The sequence below is a fragment of the Opisthocomus hoazin genome, chromosome 7, assembly GCF_030867145.1.
Source record: "Opisthocomus hoazin isolate bOpiHoa1 chromosome 7, bOpiHoa1.hap1, whole genome shotgun sequence".
Classification (NCBI taxonomy): Eukaryota; Metazoa; Chordata; class Aves; order Opisthocomiformes; family Opisthocomidae; genus Opisthocomus; species Opisthocomus hoazin.
Genome location: NC_134420.1, coordinates 31390109 through 31415101, shown reverse-complemented (window position 1 = coordinate 31415101; position 24993 = coordinate 31390109). Strand labels below are relative to the sequence as shown.

General features: G+C 44.4%; 1 protein-coding gene across 1 annotated transcript in view; it reads right to left on the bottom strand.

Moving 5' to 3' along the window:
• Nucleotides 1-2116: 2116 nt before the first annotated feature.
• ITPKA (inositol-trisphosphate 3-kinase A) overlaps nt 2117-24993 on the bottom strand; it is a 40224-nt gene continuing 17347 nt past the window's right edge. Inside the window, exons 2-7 of the mRNA XM_075426185.1 lie at nt 17532-17628; nt 15131-15344; nt 13204-13408; nt 8265-8366; nt 7131-7202; nt 2117-6232 (exon numbers count right to left, since the gene is read on the bottom strand). Of these exons, the coding sequence (XP_075282300.1) occupies nt 6029-6232; nt 7131-7202; nt 8265-8366; nt 13204-13408; nt 15131-15344; nt 17532-17628 (894 nt within the window). The 3' untranslated portion in view covers nt 2117-6028. The remainder of the gene's footprint in view (nt 6233-7130; nt 7203-8264; nt 8367-13203; nt 13409-15130; nt 15345-17531; nt 17629-24993) is intronic.

Genomic DNA, 24993 nt, shown 5'->3' with positions numbered 1-24993 from the left:
CGTAACGATTTTTTCTTTCCTAGACGTACTTTGCTGGTTTCCAGCAGCAGGTAGCTCAGGGGTGTCCTGAGCCAGATGCAGTGTCTTGTAACAAGACAGAACATGGAACTGCACACGCCAAAAGGGCACTAAAAGGAAGAGCCAGGAATTTTAAAAGAATCTGCGTTAGCAACCTAAATTTATGTGAGCTCTTAACTCCCTCCAACGAACTAAAGGTAAACGGCCTTCTGTCAGCAGTGTTACCATGAATCTTTTGGACCTGTAACAGTTTTTCTGTGCAGATCTCATCTATTAGCTGCTTTTTAAAAACCATCAGATAATGAATTTTTAATTAATATCCCAGACAAAAGAATATTAATATTGCTCCTGTTGCAATGCTGAGATGATACACACTGTCCAAACCATATTATCTAAAAAGAAAATAACATTAGCAATGACGTGTAGTACAACCTTTGGTCCCACAATTCTGAGACTGAAACTTCTTGTTCATACAATCACAGATTTCATAGTGCTCAGTAACTACCATTTCAAAATACAGCTTCCTTGCAACTGCTTTTTTAAGGAGACAGTTTTAGTGCATAATCAATGAGTTAAACCCATAGTGTCAAAATTAAATAATTTTGACAACTGAAAGCCAAAACCCAATTTTTTTCCCCTAAAGGAATGACATGAGCTGGAGAGCTGCAATTCAGTCCTGTAAGCCACGTGAAAAGTCTTCCAACGTTTCCTCACTGGAGAATCAGCCATTTATAGCATTATTGTGAATTGTTCTTCCTTTTAATATGTTATCAACTTTAGATTTGTGTGTATGTACCTGTTGGGTTTTCTTCTGGGCCCAGCATTAGTTCTTTATGTTGCTTTATACAACCTCATACCTACATTTTAAGGAGGGTACTGAATAACAAAAGATGGCATAATAATGCAAATTTCAATTTGTCTTTCTCTGCTTGCTTTTCACATTTGTCAATATTCTCGCTTCCCAATTGTTACCGTTTCGCTCCCCCACTTCAGCGTTTTGTATCTTCACTTTCCCTTTAAAGAAACAGAATTTTTAACTGCACAGACTTAGGGTGTCCCCCTCCTCTCAACCCCTTCCCTGAGGTAAGTTCTCCGCTAACTTGCCAAGGGGCAGGCGCGCACCAAGAAAGCTTTACAAGTCTAATGAAATAGTTATGGGCTTTTGCAAGTGTAACTTACTCCACCTTCACTCCCCTCTCCCTGCTTACCCGGCAGAGAAGCAAACACTGCTGCTGGGAGTACAATTTTCCCCAAGGTACTTGCACCACCACAGCCGTGCCAGCCAGGGACTGCACTCCTCAGCCCCCAGCAGCAGAGCTCTGCCAGACGGCCTCTCCTGCAGACACAGCCGTGCTCTCTCCTCCTGGCTGCCTACCCTTCGCGAGCTGATGCGGAGACCCTTAGGCGTGACATCACTACCATCTTTCCATCTCGTCACATGGCATCTTCATTTAGTTGTGGTGGGTTCGATCTGTCATTACCTCTGATCATGGCAGCCCTTCCTGCCAGCTTACTGTTCTGGGTGACTCCTCTGCATAGGTAGACGACACGCTTGCTTCTATGCAGTTTAAAGCCAGACAAGTGTATAAATCTACATTTGCAACACAAAATAGAGACACTAATGGTGGCTATTTGTTTCCCTCTCTGCTAAATACTCTCTGCCCACAGGTCAGAGGACACTCTCTCTTGCTGAGAAGTGTTGCCAGTCCCGGAGGGCTGGCTGCTTGTTCCCTGCTGCCACACAAACTGTCCCGTGGAACAGTGAACTGCTCTGAGCCTGCCAAGGGCCTTTGGATGCACAATTATTTGACATATTTTAGGCTACGAACTGAGATTTTTGAGACGGAGCTTACCTCAGAGGGAGCTGTCAAGCTTTATGTGGATCAGGTTCTAAAGCAAATGTAACTAATGGGTTTTGGAACCAAGCTCCAACATGAACTTCTAGATGTCTTAGAACCAGTTTTGTTTTAGGAAACTAATTAGATGCTAGAGACTAAAAGCACAAGGAACACTGAAATAAATAGGTTTTGTCCCTTTCCTACAGACATTCTTGGAGATACTACTGTCCTGTGACCAAAGCACAGTGGATGCCTTTTTTTCTTCAGTCTCATTTATTTAGTAGCATACACACTTCAGAGTAACAAACACTCAACCAATACAGTCAATGTCAAAAGTGACCACGGTCAGCATTGCATTGTAGTGTTCAGAACGGACGCACTGTGGACGATACAGGCCATTTGATCTCAGTACCTTAAGAATAACAAATAATAACAACAGCAATTAAAAAAAAAAAATAGCAAGAGCCCTCAGATACTTAAGGGTTTGGTCCAGCTCCCATGGAAATCTTTCTCTGTAACAGGAACTGGATCAGATGCTAAGTGAATTCCCCCCTTGTGTAAAATTAAGCAGGATTTAATTTTTACCACTTTGGTTACATTTCATCCAAATTTGTATCCTTGTGGAGCCCAAACACCCATAATTTTAAAACTCAGCTGATGTATTTCTTTGTGCATTTCTTTCTGTATTGCACCTTCCTCCAAAGAATCTCGCAGCATCTTGCACACAATAACGAAGGTCAGCCTCACGCCATTCCTGGGAGGTAAGCGGGTACTATTTCCATCAGTAAAATGAGAACAAAACTGAGGCCTGGGATAGTTGTCCAAGGCCAAAACCCCAAGTCACTCACCAAGCTGAGGGAGAGCAGCCGGACTGCTAGGGTCACACAGGAACGCAGCAGCCACAGCAGTAAGCATTGCTGCATCTAACTCGTGAGTTTAAAGACCTTGGTGCCCAAGTCAGAGGTCAGCTGTGCGGCACCAAAGTGCCTCTGGGCCAGCACATCTTGCCATGCCTTGGGAACACACAGGTGGCCGATGACTCTGGAGCGAAGCGGTATCTCAGCGGAGGCGTTAAAGAACTACATTCTGGACTCTTATGTGAACACATACCTTGGTTACCATGCATCAGCCCCTCTGTGTTACATGCCTGTGCAAAGGCATCACGTTGACCCTCTGGTAAATATAAGCTTGTTCCAGGCAGTTTACCCCACAGCGAAAGCAGGCTGCGCTGCTTCCTCACAGTAGCAGGTGAGCGTACACAGACGGGCACTCTGGGCCACCCAATGTGAGTCAAGGTATCTAACTCACCCAGTGGTCGTTTGCTCATGAGCTCACAGCCTCCAGCCCCTCAGAGCTCCAGCGCTCAGCTGCAGTCCTGCACTTGCCATTTGCCAACGAAAAGCTGTCTCTCCTTTTCTGCTTTCCCCTGACAGCAGCAGAAGATTGTGGCCTCTTCCATTCTCACCCCTCAGTGAGCCAAAGGGCCCTTTCAAAAACCAGCTTGCTAGAACTACTGATCATCTAGAATGAGTTTCCAGGCCAGGGTCTGCTATCGCAGAGGTCTTCTTTTCCACCTCCCCCCCCAACCTTTTCAACTACTGCAGAGGAAGGGATACTTCATGTTTTCCCCAAGAAAACTGCAAGCCATCCAGGTGCTAGCAGCTGTCAGGGTTTTTGAAGCTACTGGTACTGCTGCTTCCAGTTCTCCTTTAGAACTGGACGGGCATTCTAAAAGTTTGTCTCAAATTCTCAACTGACATTTAAGCATCAACTTTTACCCTCTAAAGGTCCCCTCTAGAAAGTTACACAGGTGCAAAAGATTCACATATGTGGTAACAGAAAAAAGAAATTTAACTCTGAAGATTAATTAGGCAAACCACTAATTCTATCAACTTGCAACTGCAGCCTCATTGAAGAGGTATTGTTATTAAAGTCCTCCCCTGTGAGACCGATTTACTTCGCATTCTCCCTAAGCACTACTAACCGATGGCTTAGCTGCAGGAAAGGAGGACGACTCTTTTTTTTCTTTAAATGTATCACATTCACCACAGATTAATTCATCATCTCATAGCAGTCCAAAAGTCAGGAGGCATCTGGAATGATAGTATCTGTGCTCTCTACTGCAGGCTCGCTGTCACTTGTTAAAAAAAAAAAGTGTAAACCCTCCGAAACATCCAAGTGGAAAATTCCTTAACATACTACCATGAAAATAAAACTGAGGGGGACTCTGGGAGGCCACAGCAGTCCTCTGAATTTGCAGTGAACTGCAAAAATAATTACCTGTTTCAAACACCTTCTGTTTCAGGGTGAGATGCTTCCACGTGTCGTTACTTCCTACAGAATAGCCACTGTGTCTTCTGTCAGGTCACAACTGAGCTGGAATTTTTTAATATTGCTGTTTTGTTTAGAGCTGATGAGAAGGTTATTAAATCTGACCTCTTAGTACAGTAGTGTGTTATTCTAAAGTAACTCCTTTTAGAAATTATTTTAGGCTGTTCAATTCTAATTACCAATGTTACAGATACATTTCGTTCCAGATCTGCACTCTACAGTCTTTTTTTGCTATCACAATTATTATTGAAATAGCAGTTTCACAAAGCATGAAGTCACCTTCATATATCCTAAAGTTCTCAGAATCTCTTCTGAACACAAGACACTGGCAAAAGACAGCAATTTCTGATCAATGTGCATTACCAGCTTTAGATGTTGAAAGAGGATTAACAATCAAATAGCAATATAAGTCTTGTCCTCATTTTGAAAACTGCATCATCACATTATTAATGTTAAAACCTGGAATGTGCGTGAACGTGTCAATACTGATAGTATTTATACTGCTAGTATTTAAAGAACTGTTCAAATGACTAGAGGCAACCAACAGAGAAGGCAGGTGAAGCCATTAAAAGAAATTACTTCAGTCTCTCTTGATTTTAACCTGAACACTGTGCATTTTCTGTGCCTGGGCCACAGAAAAAGAAGAATGAACCACAGATTGCGCTGCGATTCCAGGCAGCGGCTGGTGGATGTGATGTTGATGTTGCCATCCCCTCCCCCAAACTGCCCTCAGTCAACAGCCGATACCTCGGAGGAAGGATGCCTGGGAACCACCTCATCACTCGTGTAATGCTGCGAATGCAGAACCATCACCTTCCCGATGGCTGCGCCAGTCTGCACACGTCAGTGGCAGCGTCGTGCTTAGGAACAGGAACATGGCCAAGAAGCCACAGGCATTAGGAGACAGTCAAACCACGATCTTCAGAGATCACATTGGTGGCTGGCTACTACTGCGAGCGTGTGCGCACGCGTATAGGGGTTTTATCTTTAAAAATAAACAAGCCTTGAAAAAACACTTAGTTCCCTGGTCTGTGTGCGAAGGAGTTATTCCTGATTTTCGGAACTGCAGTTCAGCTGCACAAGGCCAAACTTGCCAAGCTAGGCACTTTTCCAACAGCCCACCCAGTCTGAAAGTCAAATGTTTTTGGAGACAATAGGCTGCTATTCTCTCCCTAGAGTATTCGTATTCTCCTGAGAGGCTAAATAGAAAGCAAAGGCTGTTCTTGGGTAGAAGTGAATCGGGGCTTGGGTAGGGAAGAGGAGGAACGGTCAACAGCTGTTACCACATCCAGCCACACAAACTGCTGTCTCCGTTTGCTCCAGGTTTCGTGTGATTATCACCCATTTCCACCTTGCGCACATCATAACACAATGCAGCAGAAGTTGCTGGTCCAGCCTATAGTGTACACAGGGGAAAAAAACCACTCTTGCTGGTTTCACACCTATGCAGTTCCCTGAAAAATTGTTATTCCTACCCTGAATCTCCAAGCACTTGCTCTGGTTCACCAAGAGGTTATCTGGAGTCGCACCTGTTGGCCAGAAATCAGAATCATTCTGGTTTACCATACAGACCTCTTGACTCATGCTGGTGTGATTCCTGAGTATGGAGATCTTCACTCTCTGAGGACCAGTCTGAAGTCAGGCTGGCGCAACACAGACCAATCTGGAGTTAGTTAGATTCATAGAGGGCCAATGCAAAGTCATTTTGGTCACTAACTGCTGGGTTCTGGATGCAGCTCCCTCTGCACTGATGACCTCAGGATTTTGGAGTTTCCTTCTGAGTGATCCCAGTTGACCAGAAAGTTACAGAGCAGCCCTGCAAGTTTTGTGCCATTCTCAACTCATCTTTCAGTGATGCTTTCCAAGATGCCAATCAAATTGTCCAATCCCAGCAAGTACCCATCCTCCCTGTTGCCTTCTTGCCAGGGGATCCTGTGATCCAGTGTCTGCCCATCAGGAAGAAGGGTGGTCTTTCCAAAATCAATCAGCCACACATTGGCGTTCCCACTGCCATCATGTACAAAAAGTAGTGAACTGCCAACGACCTGGAAGACAGACAGAGATGCTGCGGTTAAAAACACATCTTTAGCTCTCCTCCATCACTTAACATTTCCCGCTAAGAAGATGACCTCCTCAGATGACCTTCTCACCTGTGACCCAACAGACTTTTGGGTCTTATACACTGACAATTTACACGCCCCATTTGCATAACCGTATCAAATCAGTAACATATAAATGGGCACGTAGATGGGAAAAGGGACCTTGCAGACAAAGAGAAGGAAAGCAATTCTCCAGCTCACTTGGCAGCAGGACCAATTTGAGCTAGTCAGCAAAAGCCTGAGACTACTTTCAAAGAGAGACCATGACCTATGATTAACAAAAATGCCTCTCCTGGTAAGGGGAAATCAACAATACAAAATAAAACATCTGATCTTGAAGTCCTGAGCTGTAACAAACAGAACTTACAATGCTGATGATGCCTTCTCCACAGCAAAGCATACAAGCAGAACACATAGAGCAGAATTATACAGCGTTTTAATGCAAAACCAGTGTAACTAATAAAGCCTTCATTGTCACCTTACACCTGAATGCTACTGTACCAAATGCAAGCTTCCACATTACCACTTTCTCATAAAGATTCCCACTGGAACACACCGAGATTACAGAAACCACAGGAAACTGGTACTAATAAACCATTCCCTGCAGTGCCCCAGAACTGCAAGTGCTGGGATGTTATAAAGATGGGAGGATTTATTATTCCTCAAGTGGTTTAATCTCCTGTATCATTGTGATGGAGGCTTTGAGGTATCTGTGTTGTTAACATGTATTAGCCGTCTTCTACTACGAACTCCTTTCAACTAGTACAGCAGGCTGCCCTGAAGTACACCTGAACGACCAAACGAAGCAGCAATGCACCTCCACAGCACTACACTCGCTGCTCACCTCATGTCGCTTGAAGAAGTCTGAGGATTCAAGAATGATGTGAATTTCCTGCAGACGCCTGAGGTATTTTTTCTGCAGGAAGAGGAGAAAAACACAACCCATAAATATTTAAGTAAAGAATGAATTAAGATACTCCGATTACAAGAGTCAATACAATGTAGAGATCAGGTAAATTTTAGATTAGAGGTCCTTCAAAACAACAGGTTCATCACTTGAAAGTAAATCTGAAGATACACTTCAACAGGCTTTCATACTGAACGAACAGACTGGAGCTCTTCTGCTGCATGTGTTACACCAAACAGAATTATCTCTCTTGCTTTGAATGCAGTGAGACAGCGTCTGGCTGCACACTTTCTGCATCCCCTTTTTTTGCCTTTTTAATAAAGAGGAAAAAAGTTTCAAGCAATTAAAAATCTTCCAGTCTTCCACAGCGAAAAGAGAATCAAATTGTGTTAGAGACAAGAAGCTCCAACCACGGGGTGGGGGAAAGAAAAAAATCACAGCCTAAGGCATAAAGCTCTAGTATACATTTGTAATGCTGCCTTGCGTTGCCGAGCATGCTCCTCCTGGAGGGCTAACCTGCTCTGTCAGGGCTGACACGCTGCAGCGAAACGCTATGGCATCTTCTGAAGTTCCAAAGACAAAAGACACGTTATGCCTGGGAAGCAGCGTACAGGAGTTGCTCCGAGGCGAGTCTCTCACATGCAGGAGCACAGCCAGCCACCGATCTCACTTCCTGCCCCCATGCTCTGGTTTTATCCTCTCCAGACTGAATACCCACATCACACGCCTTCCTGCCAACACAAGCCCTGCTCAAACATCATCATCCCTCTGGTGCATTTAACACTCATGGATGAAGCTGATGGCAAGCCGTAAGTTAGCTTGACTGACATTTTGCTAGCATGAAGAACTTGAGGTGAACTCGTGGCCAAGAGCTGATGGAACTGGTCTCAGCCAACTACTTCTCACAGCCCACCAAGTGCCCATGTCCACCCCATCTGCTGAGAGGGACTGGAAGTCCAAACCAATGTCATCATTGGTAGTTAAATTGATTATTCTCGTACCAGAGGAAGCATGGCCCTGAAGCAAGCTTATTGGGTGAAAGATCAGTGAACCTGAAGAGTTCAGACTCACCAGAATAGTTGTGTTGCCCTCAATGAATTCCACAAAAACCTGTAGAACTTGCTCCTGTGTCTTCGTAGTTTTGAAGTTTGTGTTACACGATCCATCCGCCTTCTGCACAAAAACTCAGAGAGACGATTTATGCCACACACGTACCGTTCCCCTCATCCGTCAATCCTCTTGAACCATCAACAGCCCAGCTCTTGCTAACCAGATGAAAGCAAGTAGCTGAACAGGAAGAGAGCAGATAAACCATGCACGAAGTGGAGGAGAGCAGACACCAGAGCTGACTGGGTAACTGTCAGTGGCACTTCACTTCCTGTGGAGCGCAGCCGAAGAAAAACAACCCATGCTACCACCAGCCTGCAGGAGGGTTTTCTCACATGGCAGTACTAGCGGTGCAGAGTTCAACAGGGCAAACCACAGTGACCTCTTTGGTTGTTCTCTCATCTAGCCTGCTGTAGTCAAACCCTGGCTGGGGGTGTAAGGGGACATTTTGAAACCTAATTTTACTAGTCCTTTTTTTGTTTGTTTGTTTGTTTTTCAATGGGGAAATCAAAGAATTGCAGTTAAGACTCAGTTCCCAATACGCCTTTGCACATTAATGTGACCCAGAAGTCACAGAATGGAAGGCTAGTTGCAGCCAAAAACAACTCTGGATTTGCAATGCTAGCAGCGACAAAGCAGGTGTGTGAATTTCGGTAAAGAACATGTGTGCATGCTTGTATCCCACTGGGTCCTGGAGAAATTCAGAGTATTTTTGTGCTGGTGGTGTGAGTCAGTACCGAAGCATCCTGCTGCTGAAAGAACAAGTCTTTTTATGTGTTGGTAGTGACCAGTGTGTGCTTGTGGGGCTAGAAGTACATAAGAGCAGTGTGCAAATCAGAGATATCTGTCAACAGAGACTGTATGCATTTCTGCAAGAACACCCCTGTTGCTTCAAGAGACACCAATACGAGCTTCTAGGACATGCATGTAAAATACAGCAGTTATTGCAGTTGGTAGCCTGTATCCACTAAAAGCCTGCACTTCTTCACTCTGAGGGTGATGAGGCACTGGAACCGGTTGCCCAGGGAAGCTGTGGCTGCCCCCTCCCTGGCAGTGTTCAAGGCCAGGCTGGATGGGGCTCTGAGCAACCTGGTCTGGTGGAAGGTGCCCCTGCTCATGGCAGGGGGGATGGAACTAGGTGATCTATAAAGGTCCCTTCCAACCTAAACCATTCTGTGATTCTGTGAAGATTATCAAATTGTATTCCTCTTCCTCGTATCAGTCCAGCAAAATCCCTCATTGCCATTATAAGAGTGAATCAACAGATCATCAAAATGTCTTCCCTCCCACGTGTTAAAAGTCAGTGCACCAAAACCAGGTAAATTCAGCTCCAGCCTCAGCAGGTGAAACGCTATTTACTCCACAGCAAAACTCGGCCCCTAGTATATACATGGCAAAAATCTGATAATGCTAAATTTTCAGATTTATCATGCAAAAGAATGAACTGACTGAATGGCAAAGCCATGCAGAACCACCTCCCATCTACCAGACTTTCTAGCAGCAGAATAAACAGAATTTTATTCCACGGCTGCGGGCCAGATACAAGTGTGGCATGTCAGCCTGATGAGATGTGTGAAGAGCAGTTCAGCAGGTAGGCAGTGAAAGTTAGGAGCCATCTGATCCAATGTATGATAATACTCAACAGCACACAGAAATCTGAAACTTAGTCTGATGCCTCGTACCTCTTCACTGTAGTAAGGTTGTTTTAAAAATAATTGCTCTGGGATTTGGGGTATGGGGAGAAAAGTCTGGAATAGCTGCTGTGTGTTTCTTTTTCATCCTTTTTTGTCTGGACAGACTAATTGCTTGCTTTCCTCTTGGTCAGAAACATTTTTATGATTTTTTTCCTTTGCAGTGGTTGGTAGGAAAACACATCTGCTTCCTGACTTCACTGGATGTAAACATCATCCAGATGTTGAGTGGCACCATCCCTTGTACTCTGTACCAGGTCCTTGCAACAACCCTGGGCGTACCCGATCTCCAGGAGGCGCTTACCTGACCTGCTCCTTCGAGTCACACCTTTGTCAGGGCCTCCACACATGCTCCTGCGCAGCAGAGCAGCCCGTTGCACAGAGCAGCTAGCGGGCCACTTGCAGCACTCCCCACTAGATGTGACAGTGACACGGCTAGCAGGAGGGCAGGTCTGGCTGCTCCATGACATAGTACTGCCTATCTTAACCTGTGTGGTCTCGCTCAGAGTCCTCTGCAGACTTTCCTTACAGGGCTCTGGGTTAAGGTCGTGACCTAAACGGATTCACAAAGATCTATGAATCAGATCTGACGTCCTCCTGGAAAAACGGCTGTCCCTGATCTACAACTAAAGGAATGGTACCAAAGGCAGAAGTAACTTCCCAAACTGCACAGAGATTCAGTGACAGAATGAGAAGCCAGAACTCCCTCTCCCTTCTCTCTACTCTGCAAAACTATTAGCGTTGTGGAGACAATGTTTGTGATGCCTGGCCTTCGGACAGCCCCTTGCAGAGAGGGAACGTGCACTCCGAATCTGGCAGGCACAAGAGACAGAGTCAGGTGCCAGTTGTCATGAAACCCAATGGTTCCAACTATTTCTGGTAAGAGGAAGAGGGACAAATCCCCTAAGTGAATCTGGCCTGATTTCAGAGACATGGAAGCAAGGCAAGGAAAAGACATGGATCAACCTAAAGAGAAAAGGCATCCCACTGATGAAGGAAGAATGCATATAGTGTATCAGATCTCATTTAACTAGCAGCCACTTCACAGAAGGGCTCCTATGATTTCAGTTCCTTTGCTTCTGCTTCTTACTGCAGCAGCCAGAGGGCAGGAATACTTCTGAATGACCAAAGCCAACATATCTGCCCAACTAACTCCAGGAGTTATCAGTGCACTCAGGGAGAACAACCCCTTTTTCCCATCAACCACTAGCTGGCACCACTGATCCTCACAGGCTCTCCCCTCAAAACTCGGACCTCTGCAGCATGGCTTTGCTTTTCTGCAAATGTACAGAACTGGATGCACAGTTCACCTACAGGGAAACAGCGCAGGGACTACTGACTAGCTGTACTGCTTGAACAACTCGCTTTCTGTCACCATTTCTCCATGTAAAAAAATAAGAGAATAATACCTACACCCCTCACAACAGCACAAGACGACAGAGCAAAAGGTAGCAGACTGCAATACTCCAAAGCATGTCCTGAGCTTAATAAAAGATTAGGTATTTGTGTCCTGTTTTGCACAGTTACAGCATTGTCTCAACAGAGAGAAATATCATGTGGCCTGCATGCCATACTGCTCCTACACACCTCTGATGATCAGCCGAATCACAAAGAACAAGCTAGGAGGTTTTACTGGAGCTCCCTTAGCTCAGTCACCCTCCAAGACTCAGCATAAATCTGTAAGTCTTCTACGCTGACCAATTATCTTTCCAAGAACATATGTTAAAGGTCTCAAGATCATCTGGGTTTCTGATTCCATTACATTACATAGAGCATCCGAAGATCTAAGTGGTATAGGAATAAAACAGGAATCTTGATAGCATCATTAGATGGCTAAAGGGGTAAGACAGGAAGCATCTTGGCTGGCCTGGAGCCGGATCATCTACCACTCAGACAGTCCCTGTGTGAGGACGCCTGCGTCTAACAGTCAGGAGTGGGTGGCACAGCATACAGGGGGCCAGCACAGCATGAGCTGGAAGCCCTAGTTCCTGTGTTGCAGCAGGAGATTCTGTGAATGAGGAAGGGAGAAGACAACACGGAAGCAGAGAAGCAATGGGTGTTTAAAGAGCCTCTGCTCGTCAGCATCAGCCTCTTTTATCCCTTTCTCTTTCCTATGTGCTTGAACTATGAAATCGAAGCAAAACTCATCCAGATCATAATTTACAATGTCCTAACATATCTAAATTAAATGTACATGGTCTGGGAACATCCTGAAATCACACAGGGTAACACACGCTAACTTCTTCATAGCTGTCCTGTCAAGGGCCTCAGGTAACAAGTACTCACCCAGGGTGTGGGTGGGTTTGGGCAGCCCTCACCGCGCTCTGTGCTGCAGCTGGCACCCTGCTATCTAAACCCAAGCAAACGAGTTTAAGGCTAGCTGTGACAGGCCTATGCAAGCAGAAAGCATGCCTCTGGATTCCAGCAAGTGTTAACATTCAGGTAACTCAGCCAGGTGGCTGCTACTCAGAGTAGTTCCTACTGGGTTTCTGGGTAGGTATCCTGACATTGCCATGGGGCACAACAAATACAAATAATTAATGGGTAGGGAAGAAAATTGGCAGGGTTCTTCTGTGGCTGTAAGATAGTATCCTAGGAACGGTGTAGGGGCACAAACTTATCCACCAAGAACAGCAGATGGACTTTGTTGATGGAGTAATTTTATTTTCGTTTGTTTTGGCTTTACTCCAGCTCCATCTATACCAGGTATTGTCATGTACTTAACAGGAAAAGGGGTTTCCTCAGTCCTGAGAATATCTAAGCTAAAGCTTTTAACATGTCTTGCAAATAAACGTAACAGGAACACCACCACTTTACTGCAATTCACTTGGAATAAATATGTATAGTTCCAGGATAAAAAAGGTAATTGCACAGGGAGAGGCAGTTATTTCTTCAGTTCTGAACTATTCCTTGTAACAGGCTGACTTTCATTGTATCTAGACTGTGTACCTGCTGGGGCTGCTCCTGCGATGTCTCTGCGGTTGAACGAAGTATGGCTGACGTGCATTTGAAGGTTAACTTTATTGACACCGCTCTGGTATAATTACTATGGAAGCTTTAACACCACAATACACTGAACTCTGTGGTTTTCATTAGTGCTCTTTCACATAATCCTTTAGAAAACTTGGCTACTGATGTGCACTAACCTTTTGATTAATCAACAAATCAAACAAAGTTTGTTCTCCAAGAACACGCAGAAGTGAAACTATTACCTTAATCCCTTCAATCCTGAAGCCCAGGTTTGCACTAGAGCTGATGGTTTCCCTCCACTGCATGTATCGGGGTTTGGTGACAGCATGCTGCGCATTCTCTTCAGCTGTGGGAGCAAGAGGATCCACTTCAATCATTTTCTTGTACATGTCCTTACGCAGCTTTGGTTTCTCACGGGCCTTAGTCAACTCTTCCTCCAGGTACGTCCTGCAAAAACATCACAGCCCACCAAAACTGTAAGGACTCCCCAAACTCTTCTTTTTACAGCTTATAACCCAGCCTCAAGAAACGTCAACTAGGAAAATAGGCATTATTATTACCCCGGTTTTGCATATGGGGAAACTAAAGAACACGGACTAATCACTGCACAGGCATATTTAGTGAAACAGTTGCAAGAATCAGGAATTGCATCATTCACTTCTTGTTCTAACTATACCTTTACTTACTGTCAGATGTTACCGTTATGTCCTGCTTACAGAATGGGAGAAAGCTGAATTCCTACTGTGCCATGAAACAGAACTGTATTTTCAAAGGACAGTTAGGCAGGATCACTTACAAAGAAATCAAAAGCAAATACGGCTGCTGAAGTCTTACTGTTTTCTCTCTCCGCAAAAAAACCTAAAGTCATGTGTGACTTTTTTTAGGCCTCAAAAAGCAACTAAGGTTTTGCTTAATGCATCAGACAGTGAAAGATAGAATCACTCTTTATACAGCAAAAAAGAAACAGTGAAGCAGATTATCTGAGCAGCTCCAAACCAGAAGAGGTAACCAAGAACGGGAAGGTGAAGGCTGACAAACCTTCCACATTTTGCTGTTAATCACTCAACCAGTTAGTCTGGTAACCACCAGAAACGCACCATCCAGGTTCCCTGCATTCCACCAGACCCCTAGCCCTCGTCTCTCCACAAAGCTTGCACTTTGTCAGGCACCTGGAGTGTACTGTCTCCATCACAGTGTAATAAACCAAGCTGGTCTTTAGGAGATGCTGTCGCTCGTTACCAGAACATTACCTACTTTGAATAAAATACGTACTGCTGCAAATCCTTCTCCTCTTTCTTCTGGGCATATCAGTGCTACCCATGTCTACTCTGATTTAGCTGACAATTGATTTAAGATTCTGAATCTATTTAAAAAGGCTTGCCTGCCTTTCTGTAAGTTAACTCATTTATGACAATAAATCTTGAACATCTGAGCTGACACCCAAAAGGTTACTATGACAATTCATATCTCTCTGTACTGTTACTCCAGGCTCTCAACAGATTCCTCATCTATTTGTTATGCTTAGATAACATTTTTGAGATTTTCCTCTTAATCACAGACATGGAAAGGAAAAGAAAGTGAGAATCTGGAGAAGAAGGTGATATCATCATAGAGATGTCAGAGTAGGGAAAAAACACAAGTTGGTCCTGAGCAGATGGGCAACTCTTTTCTTTACAGACAAGATCAATACCAGCGAAGACTCATTCAAGCACTGGAAATTGGCTTTCACCCTGCTATTCAGTCAATCACATTTGGAGACGGAAATTTTACTCTTTGTGGGGTTTTTTGAATCACTGTGTACTCAAAGATTAAATGAACTGGCAGTGAATGAATCACATAATTTTTTTGCCCATGTATTATCAGGCCGCTGCAGGGAAACTTTGTCTTTAATCTCCCCTGAAAATATCTTGATGTGGATAGTTCTCGAGGCTATGGATCAGTCAATTTATAGAATCCATGCACAATCAGGCAACAATGGGACATATTCTCCTCAGGCTGTCCAAGGCAACTGCCAAACCAAAACCAGGTCCTGGACTGAATCCCAAGGCTCCAAAAATGTTACCAAACTCTTCCAGACGGAGCATGACCACATGCCTCCCTTCCCCTGCCCCGCCCCCTTCCTTCAAATGCGTTTGGGTTAGAAAGCACTTTCTCTTTCATGTAACCCACCTGATCCCCATCTTGCAGTCCATCACACACGGCCCTTCAAAATCAGTAAGCAAGTCATCCAGCTGAATGTAGCTCTCACCATCTCTCTCCACCACGCCATGGAAGCAAGGGACACAGGAGCGCAGCGGGTCTTTCATCAAGCGCTCGAAACACTCCTTTTCATTCTCTGAGAAGCGTTTGAGAATCTTCCCACTATCAGCTGCCTTGAAACTCCCTTAAAAATATATATATATATATTAAACGCATGCTGACAAGACTGACCCACAAAAAAGAAAAACACCTTCCCCTCCAGCTTCACCTACCTCAGCCTCAAGATACCAGTTAAAGATTTCCCCTCTACCCCAGAGAAGATAACATGTTTTTCATAAAAACTAAAACACCCAGGACAAACACAGCCGTTGACAGCGAAAGTCCGTTTGGATACATTCCCATGTCAGAATTTGTAGCTTTAAGGAGTGCAGCTGCTCCAGGCCATCAGTATTTTTTTCCATGCTAAACTCTGTCAGGGTATTAAACACTACTATACTTATTAAAATGCACAGGAAGAAGCCACAAGCCAGAATTCATTAAACCTCTGACAGGCTATTTTAAAGCTGCGTAACACTGCCAGCGTCGGTTTTGCCCTTAATCCTCACACAGGGTACACCTGCAGAGTGTGCACGTACTGAGGCGGTGGGGTCAGTTGGTGATCGCTAAACAGCCACCACCAGGCCAGAAACCAAGCACTGCCCTTTCTACACACACGCACACACACGCACACGCTGCGACTGCGCGTGCTTGCGCCTCCGGGCACTGCCTCTTCTCCGGAGCCCTGCTAATTGGCAGGTACAGCCTGTAGCGCCGCTGTTTTTTACAGCCCTGTGTCTGAATGGTATCCAGTACAAATGATACTGTTTTGCATAGACCAAGGCTGGCAGTAATCAGCCTTCAGTTGTGGAAGTCGTTCTGCTGTCCTGCAACCTGCCCGTAACATCTGAGGAAAGTACACGTTTCATTCAGAGGTACCCTTTAATCTACACAGCATAAAATAGGTGCCAGAGTAGGAGCCTCTTTAATCCCAGGGCTAACACTTCAACTTTTCTCACAGCAGGATCCTTCAGCCATTGCAAACTGGTTCTCCTCTGACAAACCCTGTAACTGGCACGGCCTCAGCACAAGGGTGAGGATGGTGATGGCCCACATTTTAGTTTAGAAAGAACTTCTCATATCAGAGGAGAACAACTGCAAAAAGGATGGACTGAATGCAACCACAGAAAACTATCTAAAGCAAAGTGGAGCAAAGTATCTCTCCTCATCAGCTTCTAGCAACCTCTAACCCCTGCTCTTCCACCCTACTACACAAGCCTCCAGGAGGGTTATGATTACACGACCAGTGCGTCACTCCACACAGATCAAGCTAACCCCATACACACTGTGATAAAAACCAGAGTAAGACTGGGTCATCTTGGCACTCTGCGTGATACAGGTCAGCCCCGCAAACATCAGCGTGCAAAATGCAGCTACTCCATCCTTAGGACTAAATAAATTTCTCTGCACAGCTTTGAAGTGCACCATATTAGCGTATTAGCATATAACAAGGTGGTTCAGGTACCGCATTAAAGCACGATGCAGCGTAGGTGCCTGCCCACATGTGTACTAATAAACCCCACACTAGCACTTTAGGAACAAGGGCTGCATAGGAATTAAATGAAGCACAAAAGAAGCAAACCTGATGACTTCTCTTTGTTGTTCTTTTTGTCTTACCAATGAAGCAAAGCCTGCATCACGAGTACACTTACCAGCTTCCACAGACACAAAACTAAAGCCAGCCGACTGAGCTGCTCCTTGCACTCATACAGGGAACAATGACAGACTCTCAATGCAAACACCTGGTCAGCAAGTCAGTTTTCACCAGATTTTATTTCCACCCAAGGGCATACATTCGGCTGAGGGGTTTGGGGTTGGTATTAGAAACACTGGCCCTGCCAGGGCTGAGGCACATACAGGCACAGACAGTAATCCTTCCCACTGAGGAACTAATATATTGGCCACCCAGTCAAGAAAGACCATCCCATACCCCAACCAACAGCAACAGATGGACTAGGGCTTCAACTCCCCAGCCCCTTGCTTCCCTCTCATACGTATTTTACATATATCACCTTACAGGGATGCATCAGGAGCCTGGCTCTTCCCCAGAGTCTGACCATTGCTTCCCGTGGCTTCCTTGCTCATCTCATTATTCAGGTATATCCGTCCCCCTTCCCTATCCCCACCACAACTGATGGAAAGATGTTCTAGTTCACAGATTCACGTGCTATTGCCCGCTTGCTTTTACCTGAAGGAATGCAATAGAGAAACACTGTTTTCCTTGCTGCTGCCATCCCTACTCCAGAGACAAACACACTGAGGAGCTTCATCTCACCTGTATGCCCAGCCAACTGCACCCATGAGTAGCGTTTCTTGAAGGGGCTGATAACTGGTAAGTTAACCATGGTTTTAATTGTATGCCATGCCTTTTTCTGGAATACAAAGAAAAGAAACATTAAGTCGAGCAAAAGCCAATATCATGACATGCCACAAATGTACCACATAGCAACAGTTCAAGGTGCACGAAGCTAACTGATTTGTACGTGCTCAAAGGCAGAACCACAAAACAGACACTATGATTGCCATTGGAAAAATATGCACATAAAACCAAGAACGGACAAATGCTTTAAATATAATGCCCTACCATCAACATGAAAGCTGCCTGGAAGAAATAAGAAAGTGTCACACTACGCGTTACAGGCTTGTTCTTTGCCACACCTGACCCTCTCTGTGTCCAAGTCATGCAGAGTGTGGAAAGCAGATGCTGAATACACACTTAGGCACATTTCAGTTTCCACGAGACACGAACACAGGCTGTTTGCCACTGTCAGCAATACTTCCTTTCCCAGGGAGCTTCAGCATCACCTCGTGATTAACAGCTTTCTCTGAGTCAGCAGGTGAGTCCTACCATGACAGACGCACAGAAAAAGCACCTCTAGTTGGGCACGGAGATTACCCAGGTCTCTCCGCACCTACTGACAGTATGCGGTAGAATCTACTCCAGGTCACAGACTTTCCTGCTCCCTCCCCTCTTTCCCAGTCTGTTACTTTTTAACACAGCCGGGCATTGCTCCAGCCACCTCCGGGTGCCACACAGTGCGGCTGTCTGGACACTGCTGCAGGCAGACAGGGAAACAGAGCAGCTGCTCGCCAACAGCCGCTGAGTGCCGTCGCAAAGGCAGAAAGGGGGGGGGAAAAAAAGCAGAAAGTGAAAAAGCCTCATGTTCCGAAACCAAAGCCTGGGTGGGAGAGAACCACAGCCCACCAGTGCCCATGTTGCGCTCAGAGGGATCCCAAAGTGCTCTACAAACAAGGACAGCAGGCTCATTTCTTCTGCCACTAGAACATGATACCCTGCTGGAGATAAAAATGGAGCTGCACAACGCTTGTGCACAACAATTTAGTGCTCGGGGGTTTTTGCTGAGATCAAGTGTAGCTGGGGATTAGGCTGCATTTACAGAAGCGCTTGTCAATGGCCTAAGTGGGATTCACCAAAATCACTGGGAGGCACTGATTTCACTGAAAACCAGTTTAGGTCACTGCTCAACACCTGAAAAGTCCACCTTTAAAACAACCACGTCTTCTCCAGCAGGGATACCGAGCAATGCTTTAGGTGCTTAGGATACCTGATTTTTATTGTCTTCTACACTATATTTCTACAGAAGTAAAAAATACAAAAAACAAAATGGCAGGCAACGATACACAGGCAAAACATACAAAATGATACAATGATACACAGCTCTCCAGATCACACTCTGAACTGGTCGTCCTTCCCCGAACTTGTTCACTTCTACCACGTTTTTTATAAGGTATCCCCCATCAATGTTGGTCACCATGGGACGGCAAAACCCTGTGGCTATCTTAGAATGCATCAAGAGGATATGAACTCACAGGGGCAAGTAATCTTTCTTTTAAGGCTTTGTCTTCACAAGAAAGTTTTAAGTTATGCTGCAAATTAAACTGACATAACAATACAATCACCACATGAGCATGCTTCTTCTGAAATAAGATTGCTTCTTCCTGTGTAACTTCTTTGGGTTTTGAATGCAATTCAAGCTGAAATGAAGTCACTCTTGGTCTAAGTGCCCCACGCAGCAGTAATACTTTTGCAAACGTACTGTGCCAGTGAGAGGAAGCATCCGAAGAAAATCCTGGATGTTTGACAATCATGAAGACTTGGTTGCACTTACTGCAACCCCACAGATGTTACTAGCTCTAGCTAAACTCCAGTTTCATAACTACCTTCTGCAGGCTTAAATGACCCTTTCGTATTCTATATTACTTGCACTTCATGTTCTACATTACTTGTTTTAGGTCGCTCCAAACCGCAACCTTGCAGTGCAGAGCAGCAACTTGGCTCTACCACAGAGCTATCTGCTGCTTAGCGAGGATGAGACAGATTCCAGCACACCACTTCTAAATGTCCATAGCCTCCTTCAGGAGGCAAGCACAACGTAACTGCTGTTCTTCAAGTAGCAAAGATAAATTACTTTTGTATAGTCTGTTTGCCAGATTTAACTGATACCAGAAGCCCTTTAGTCTACTCTGCTGTTTCTGCTCCAGAGGGACACAGCCCTAACTTATTTAAGGACTCGCTGAAAGTAAACATCGTTTTGAATTAAAATGACCCCTTTGGATGCAACTCCTGCCAAACATTTAGTTTTTGAAGATTCCAGCCCAGTTTTCAGGGTAACACTGCTTGTCCTCCATCCCTTAATCAGAAGTCAGCGTCGCTCCCTAACTCTCCCACAAAGACGCTACACTCCTCACGATGTCCCACCCCTAACAAAGTGCACCCTGTCTCCCAACGACTTCTCATACTGCTGTACCCAGAAGCGACGAGAAGCACAGTTTTTCAAGGAATGCGCATCAACTGTCAATGCAGCACCATGCTCCAGCGGCTTTTCCGCCTCCTCCCTCCCACCCGGCCCTAAGAAGCTACAGCTTTCATTTGTACTGTGGGTGTGAAGGAGAGACAACGGACCAAATTCAGCCCCAGCTCAAGCGGACATTGGCTGCTCAGGTTACAGCTGCCTTGGATGAGTATGTTTAAGCTACTCATCCAATAAGCAGACCCTGACAAATTTTAGGGTTTTTTATGTTATATTAAATAATCTCTTCACAAATATTGCCCCCCCCCAAGACAGGAAAAGCACGAGGCTCAAGCCAGGAGGGAAAGGATTCCCTCCAGACCCACCCCACGGGGCGTGCTGCCATCGGCAGGGTCTCAGCAGTTGCACTTTCCTCTACTGCAACTTCCAGCCTCCCAACTCACTCAACCCAGGATGCAAACTGCCAGGATGCAAACAGGGCTGCATGCTGTTGGAGCAGTGGTGAGTGGGAAGATGAAAACTTCGTGTGCCTGCTGTGGGAGGAATCTTTCTCACTTCTATTTCTAAAGCAAGATCCCTTCCTCTTTGTTAGCAATGGTATTACGTGCTTTTCAAATCCCTGCTTTATGCTGTAATGACAAAAAGGACTGCTACCACTGCCCATCTGTATTTGCAGTCTGTATCTCTCTCGGTCCCTGTTTCTTCTAGATTCCTGCTCAGTCTTCCTTGACCTTTTGCTCTACATGGGTTTCTCCACATCCTCATTTCTTCTAGATTCCCAGCCCGTGCATGCTATTCACATATGTTCAGGCAAAACTCGGATATCTCTGTATCAGGATTGCCTGAATCGGATGCCCTTGATATCCCCAATGCTGTTTTCTATGGCTCTTGTGATCAGTACACTCAAGAGTCTTCCAACAGGAGAAAAGAAACCATTCCAAAAGGGCAAAGAGGCAAATATGAAAAATATTAACATTCTTAGATTCAGCATGCAAGTTACTCAGTGTGAACTGTAACTGACACTCTATATATACCCCCCTAAGCATTAAAAGGTATGGGATGCTTAACAGCAGAAAAGCTAGTTTCCTGCCAACAGGTCAGCCTGTGTGACAGGCTGTGCCACTGGAACCGTGTCCCTGGTAGCAAATGAAGGAAAAATGAGGGGAAGAGAATGAGAGAACCAATTCCTGCAATGCAGCCACAACACATGCAAAGGATTGCGGCTTCATATCTGACACTGATCTGTGTTATCTGGAATACTCTCTTGAATCACTCTTCTGTATTTGAAGCACGGCGCCTGGATACAGGCAGCTGTTGCCACCATGCCTATCCATCAAGCAACAGCAAAAATGAGCAGCAACCGAGAGCCACTGGTTCCTGTGAGCACACGTTTCTCCAGGCCTTTTCTCATGATGAGAGGACAATTCCATAGACTACAAGTATGCAGAAGCACAGCCATGATGATCCTGCCCAAATAAACCATCAAGATTCGGCTGAGGAAAATCCACTAAAGTCACTGGGAGGTGTTCCACCTATCTTAAGGACTTTTGGCTCAGGCCTCACTGTCGCCAAGAATTAATCCACAGGAACTAACCAGCTTCCCTGAAGCCCTCCCACTATTTCAGGACAAGGGCTATAGCATCCTCATAGCCCAGCTCACTGAATAGCTCAGTGTGGACTCCCAGAATTGGGTGGGGGTTTTTTGGTTGCTGCTGCTGTTTTACAGGCAGTACAGAACAACTGAAATCTCTCTCCGAGCACATGCCGAATCCCTCTGGGACAGAGGAGCCACTATGACCCCTAATGGCAATGGGGCATAGGGACCTGAAACTTCCTCTGCTGTTCTGTGGAAAAATAAGTATAATCTCTCCCTTATTTCAGGCTAAAATGAAAACAAAGATCTCAGTTCTGTGAACACCTGAAACACATCTAACTACCCTCAGAAAAGCACTGACAAACCAGCAACACACACACAAACTTCCAGAATTGAGTCCTAAGGGAAGCAGTTACAATAATTAAAAACACCAATCACATCTAAACTAGTACATATGGGGGGGATGACACACCTTTTCTCAGGGAAAGGGAAAAAAAAAAAGAAAAAAAATTTATCAGTTTTCATACTTCCAGCATGTTACTTCAAACTATACTAAGTTAAAGAACAAAAGTACATTGAAATGTAATATAAATCAACAGGCTCCCTATAAAAGGTGATTTTTCCACCAGCAACAGAATGGAGGAGTAGGATTCTTGCCTGAGCTGGTAAATTTTCATGGAAATTCTGCTAGACTATAGTAAACAATGACCCTTGAATCCTTTTTCCAGGAAAATTCAGCAGTTTCTTTATCCAAGATCCTGTTGTCTTTTTTTGTGCACTAGTACGAAGCCCACGCAAGCCTACAGAGATCTATTATGACAGCAAGAAACGAAAGGATAGCGAGAAATTTCTTTGTAATCCCCCCCCCCCCCCCCCAAAAGGCTTTAAGAAAGAGTACTTAATTGTCAGTCATCATAATCTACTGTTCTCTTAAAGTCTTTATATCATGTAGGCTAAATTCTGCCACTCTGGGACATGGGGGCTGAAATCTGATCTGTATTGCTGGTTGCCACTGCCTACTCAGTGTCTCACTAAATCCTAGAAGGAACAAGGTTTCTCCACAGGGACTTGCAAGGAGTACAGAAAACTAAAATCATCAAAAAGTTACTACATGTATTTCAAAATAATCCTCCAAGAGCCATGTGTCCAAAATGCAAAAGCACTGAGCGATACCTTGCCTGGCAACCTCAGCCAATGCAGTGCAAATGAGCAAGCGAGCAGGCGATGAGTGCTGGCCCCTTTCCGGATGCAGTAACCCCAACAACCTGGCTGGAACAGTAACACCTGGAAACTCATCAGACCATTAGCTGGAATTGCCTTCTACGAGCGGGCCCTAGGCTAACACTAAGCATTACTAAACTGGGTATCAGTTATGACTTATCCATGCACACTGTTAGTCATGCTCCAGTGGCTCACCTTTCTGCTGTGAATTTCTTTTTTCTCCCCCTTCTTCTCTTCCTTCTTCCTTCCTGAGTCACACACTAGCACCCGTATTACTCTGATACAACAAATTCTCATAAGGTCCATAAGCTTATTCACAGACCTGTCGTAAGCATCAGTGTAAGCAGGTGGTAAGGTCTAGTCCTGCAAATAGCTCTGATAATATTTGTGCCTTCTAAACTCGTTTTACAATTTTATTATTGTTTCAGTTTTACTTTTTATAGTACATATGTTTACTTAACTCAATAAAACGTTTTTAAAACCTGATGAGTTAACTTTATCTACAAAATCCTTGACTGTTTTATTTACCCGAGTTTATTAAAACCGAAATAAATCAGCTTGAAAACTAGTTTATTTTCTTAATTCTTTATGCCATTTTTACTAAGTCACCTAATTTCATTTTCCAAATTGAATTAATGTATTCAGATTTGTTCTACGTTTTCAGTATTGTTTGAATTGGCTTTGACCTGACATATTTGATCTACGCATACAAAGAACTTAAACGTAGGTCCAAAGCTACTAACCATATTATTTTGATGAACTAAGCCTAGTCCAAACAAAACTCTGCTTTCATCTGTCACACTGCATCCACTACCTGCTGTTACCATAAAAAGCTGCCATAAGAAATCATCTCAAGCAGATCACAACCAAGACAACTACTAGCTTAATTTAATTACCCTGTAATTAGATATGCTTCTCTGTCTGCGTGAATGTAATCAATAACTACAGTACTATAATTACAACCTATTAAAAAAAAAAAATCACAAACACTTGAACAAAGAATCTACTGCTTTGTCAAAATCACAATATTCTACCAACACAAGTTATTATCAGCATGATTTCCCCCAAAGCAATGAGTTTTCCATAGGCACAGCTTCACAGCAGCCAGCTTCAAAGGTTATTAGGGATTCCATTTTTTCAAGGGAGTGCAGCTCAAGGGACAGCCAACCATATAGTTTCATCTCATGGAGAGATCTGGGGATTTGAGTGATGGTATATAAAAAAAAAAATTTAGAAGACAGTGAGAGTTGCTGAGCAACATGGTATCCTTCCGGTTACAGTCACAGAATTTGCCTACTGAGGGATTCTAGTTTTGAGTTTTTTTCAGTTTGAGGCTTAGCATAGTCATCTTCGCAGATCTGAGAGAGGCAGGCAGGTGACTCGGTCAGATTCAGATCCTTGGAACAGCAGATATTTTTATGCCCAATATAAGCAAATTCTAATTATCCTTGTTTTTTCTTCTAATAATATATACAACAGACACATATACACACATACATGCACACTTTTAAAATATCTAAAGCACCTATAAAAAGCTTTTCATTGCAGTTCACCAAAATCCCATGACTTTTTAAAAATTTGTTCAGACTATAATAGCTCCTAGGCTTGGGATCATTTGGTATTTGAAGAAACTTAGAAGACCTAACAAGCCATCATACTACAATGGAGAAAGTGAGGCATACATGTCCTTCTTCCCTTACTTGCTGGAAGAGATACACCTTAAATAACTACAAACGCTCTGTGTACAGAAGCAAGGTGCAAGATTTGCCCACAGCTAAAACAAAAACACCCCAAACAACACACACACACACTCCCTGCTGAATTTGTCATATAAAGCACTTACTTTATACTTTCAGCAGCCAGTTTCTGTGCTTTTGCCCCTTATTAAAGGGTTCTGGAATCCTCAAACTAAGGAGATTCTTGCTGCCAAGTCTACTACCCACTTAGCTGAATCAGACAGGAATCACAAATCGAGACAAAGATCTCAGTGGGTGGGAGGTGAAAGAGCAAGTCAACAAGAATGCTCCCCAAGCAAGCTGTGACAGGAGTACATGAGAAAACACTCACACAAACCTTTACAACCAAGGTTCTGAGCACAACACTTGATTCAGATATCCCAGGACAGGGTGAGGCTCTTACAGCAACTGACT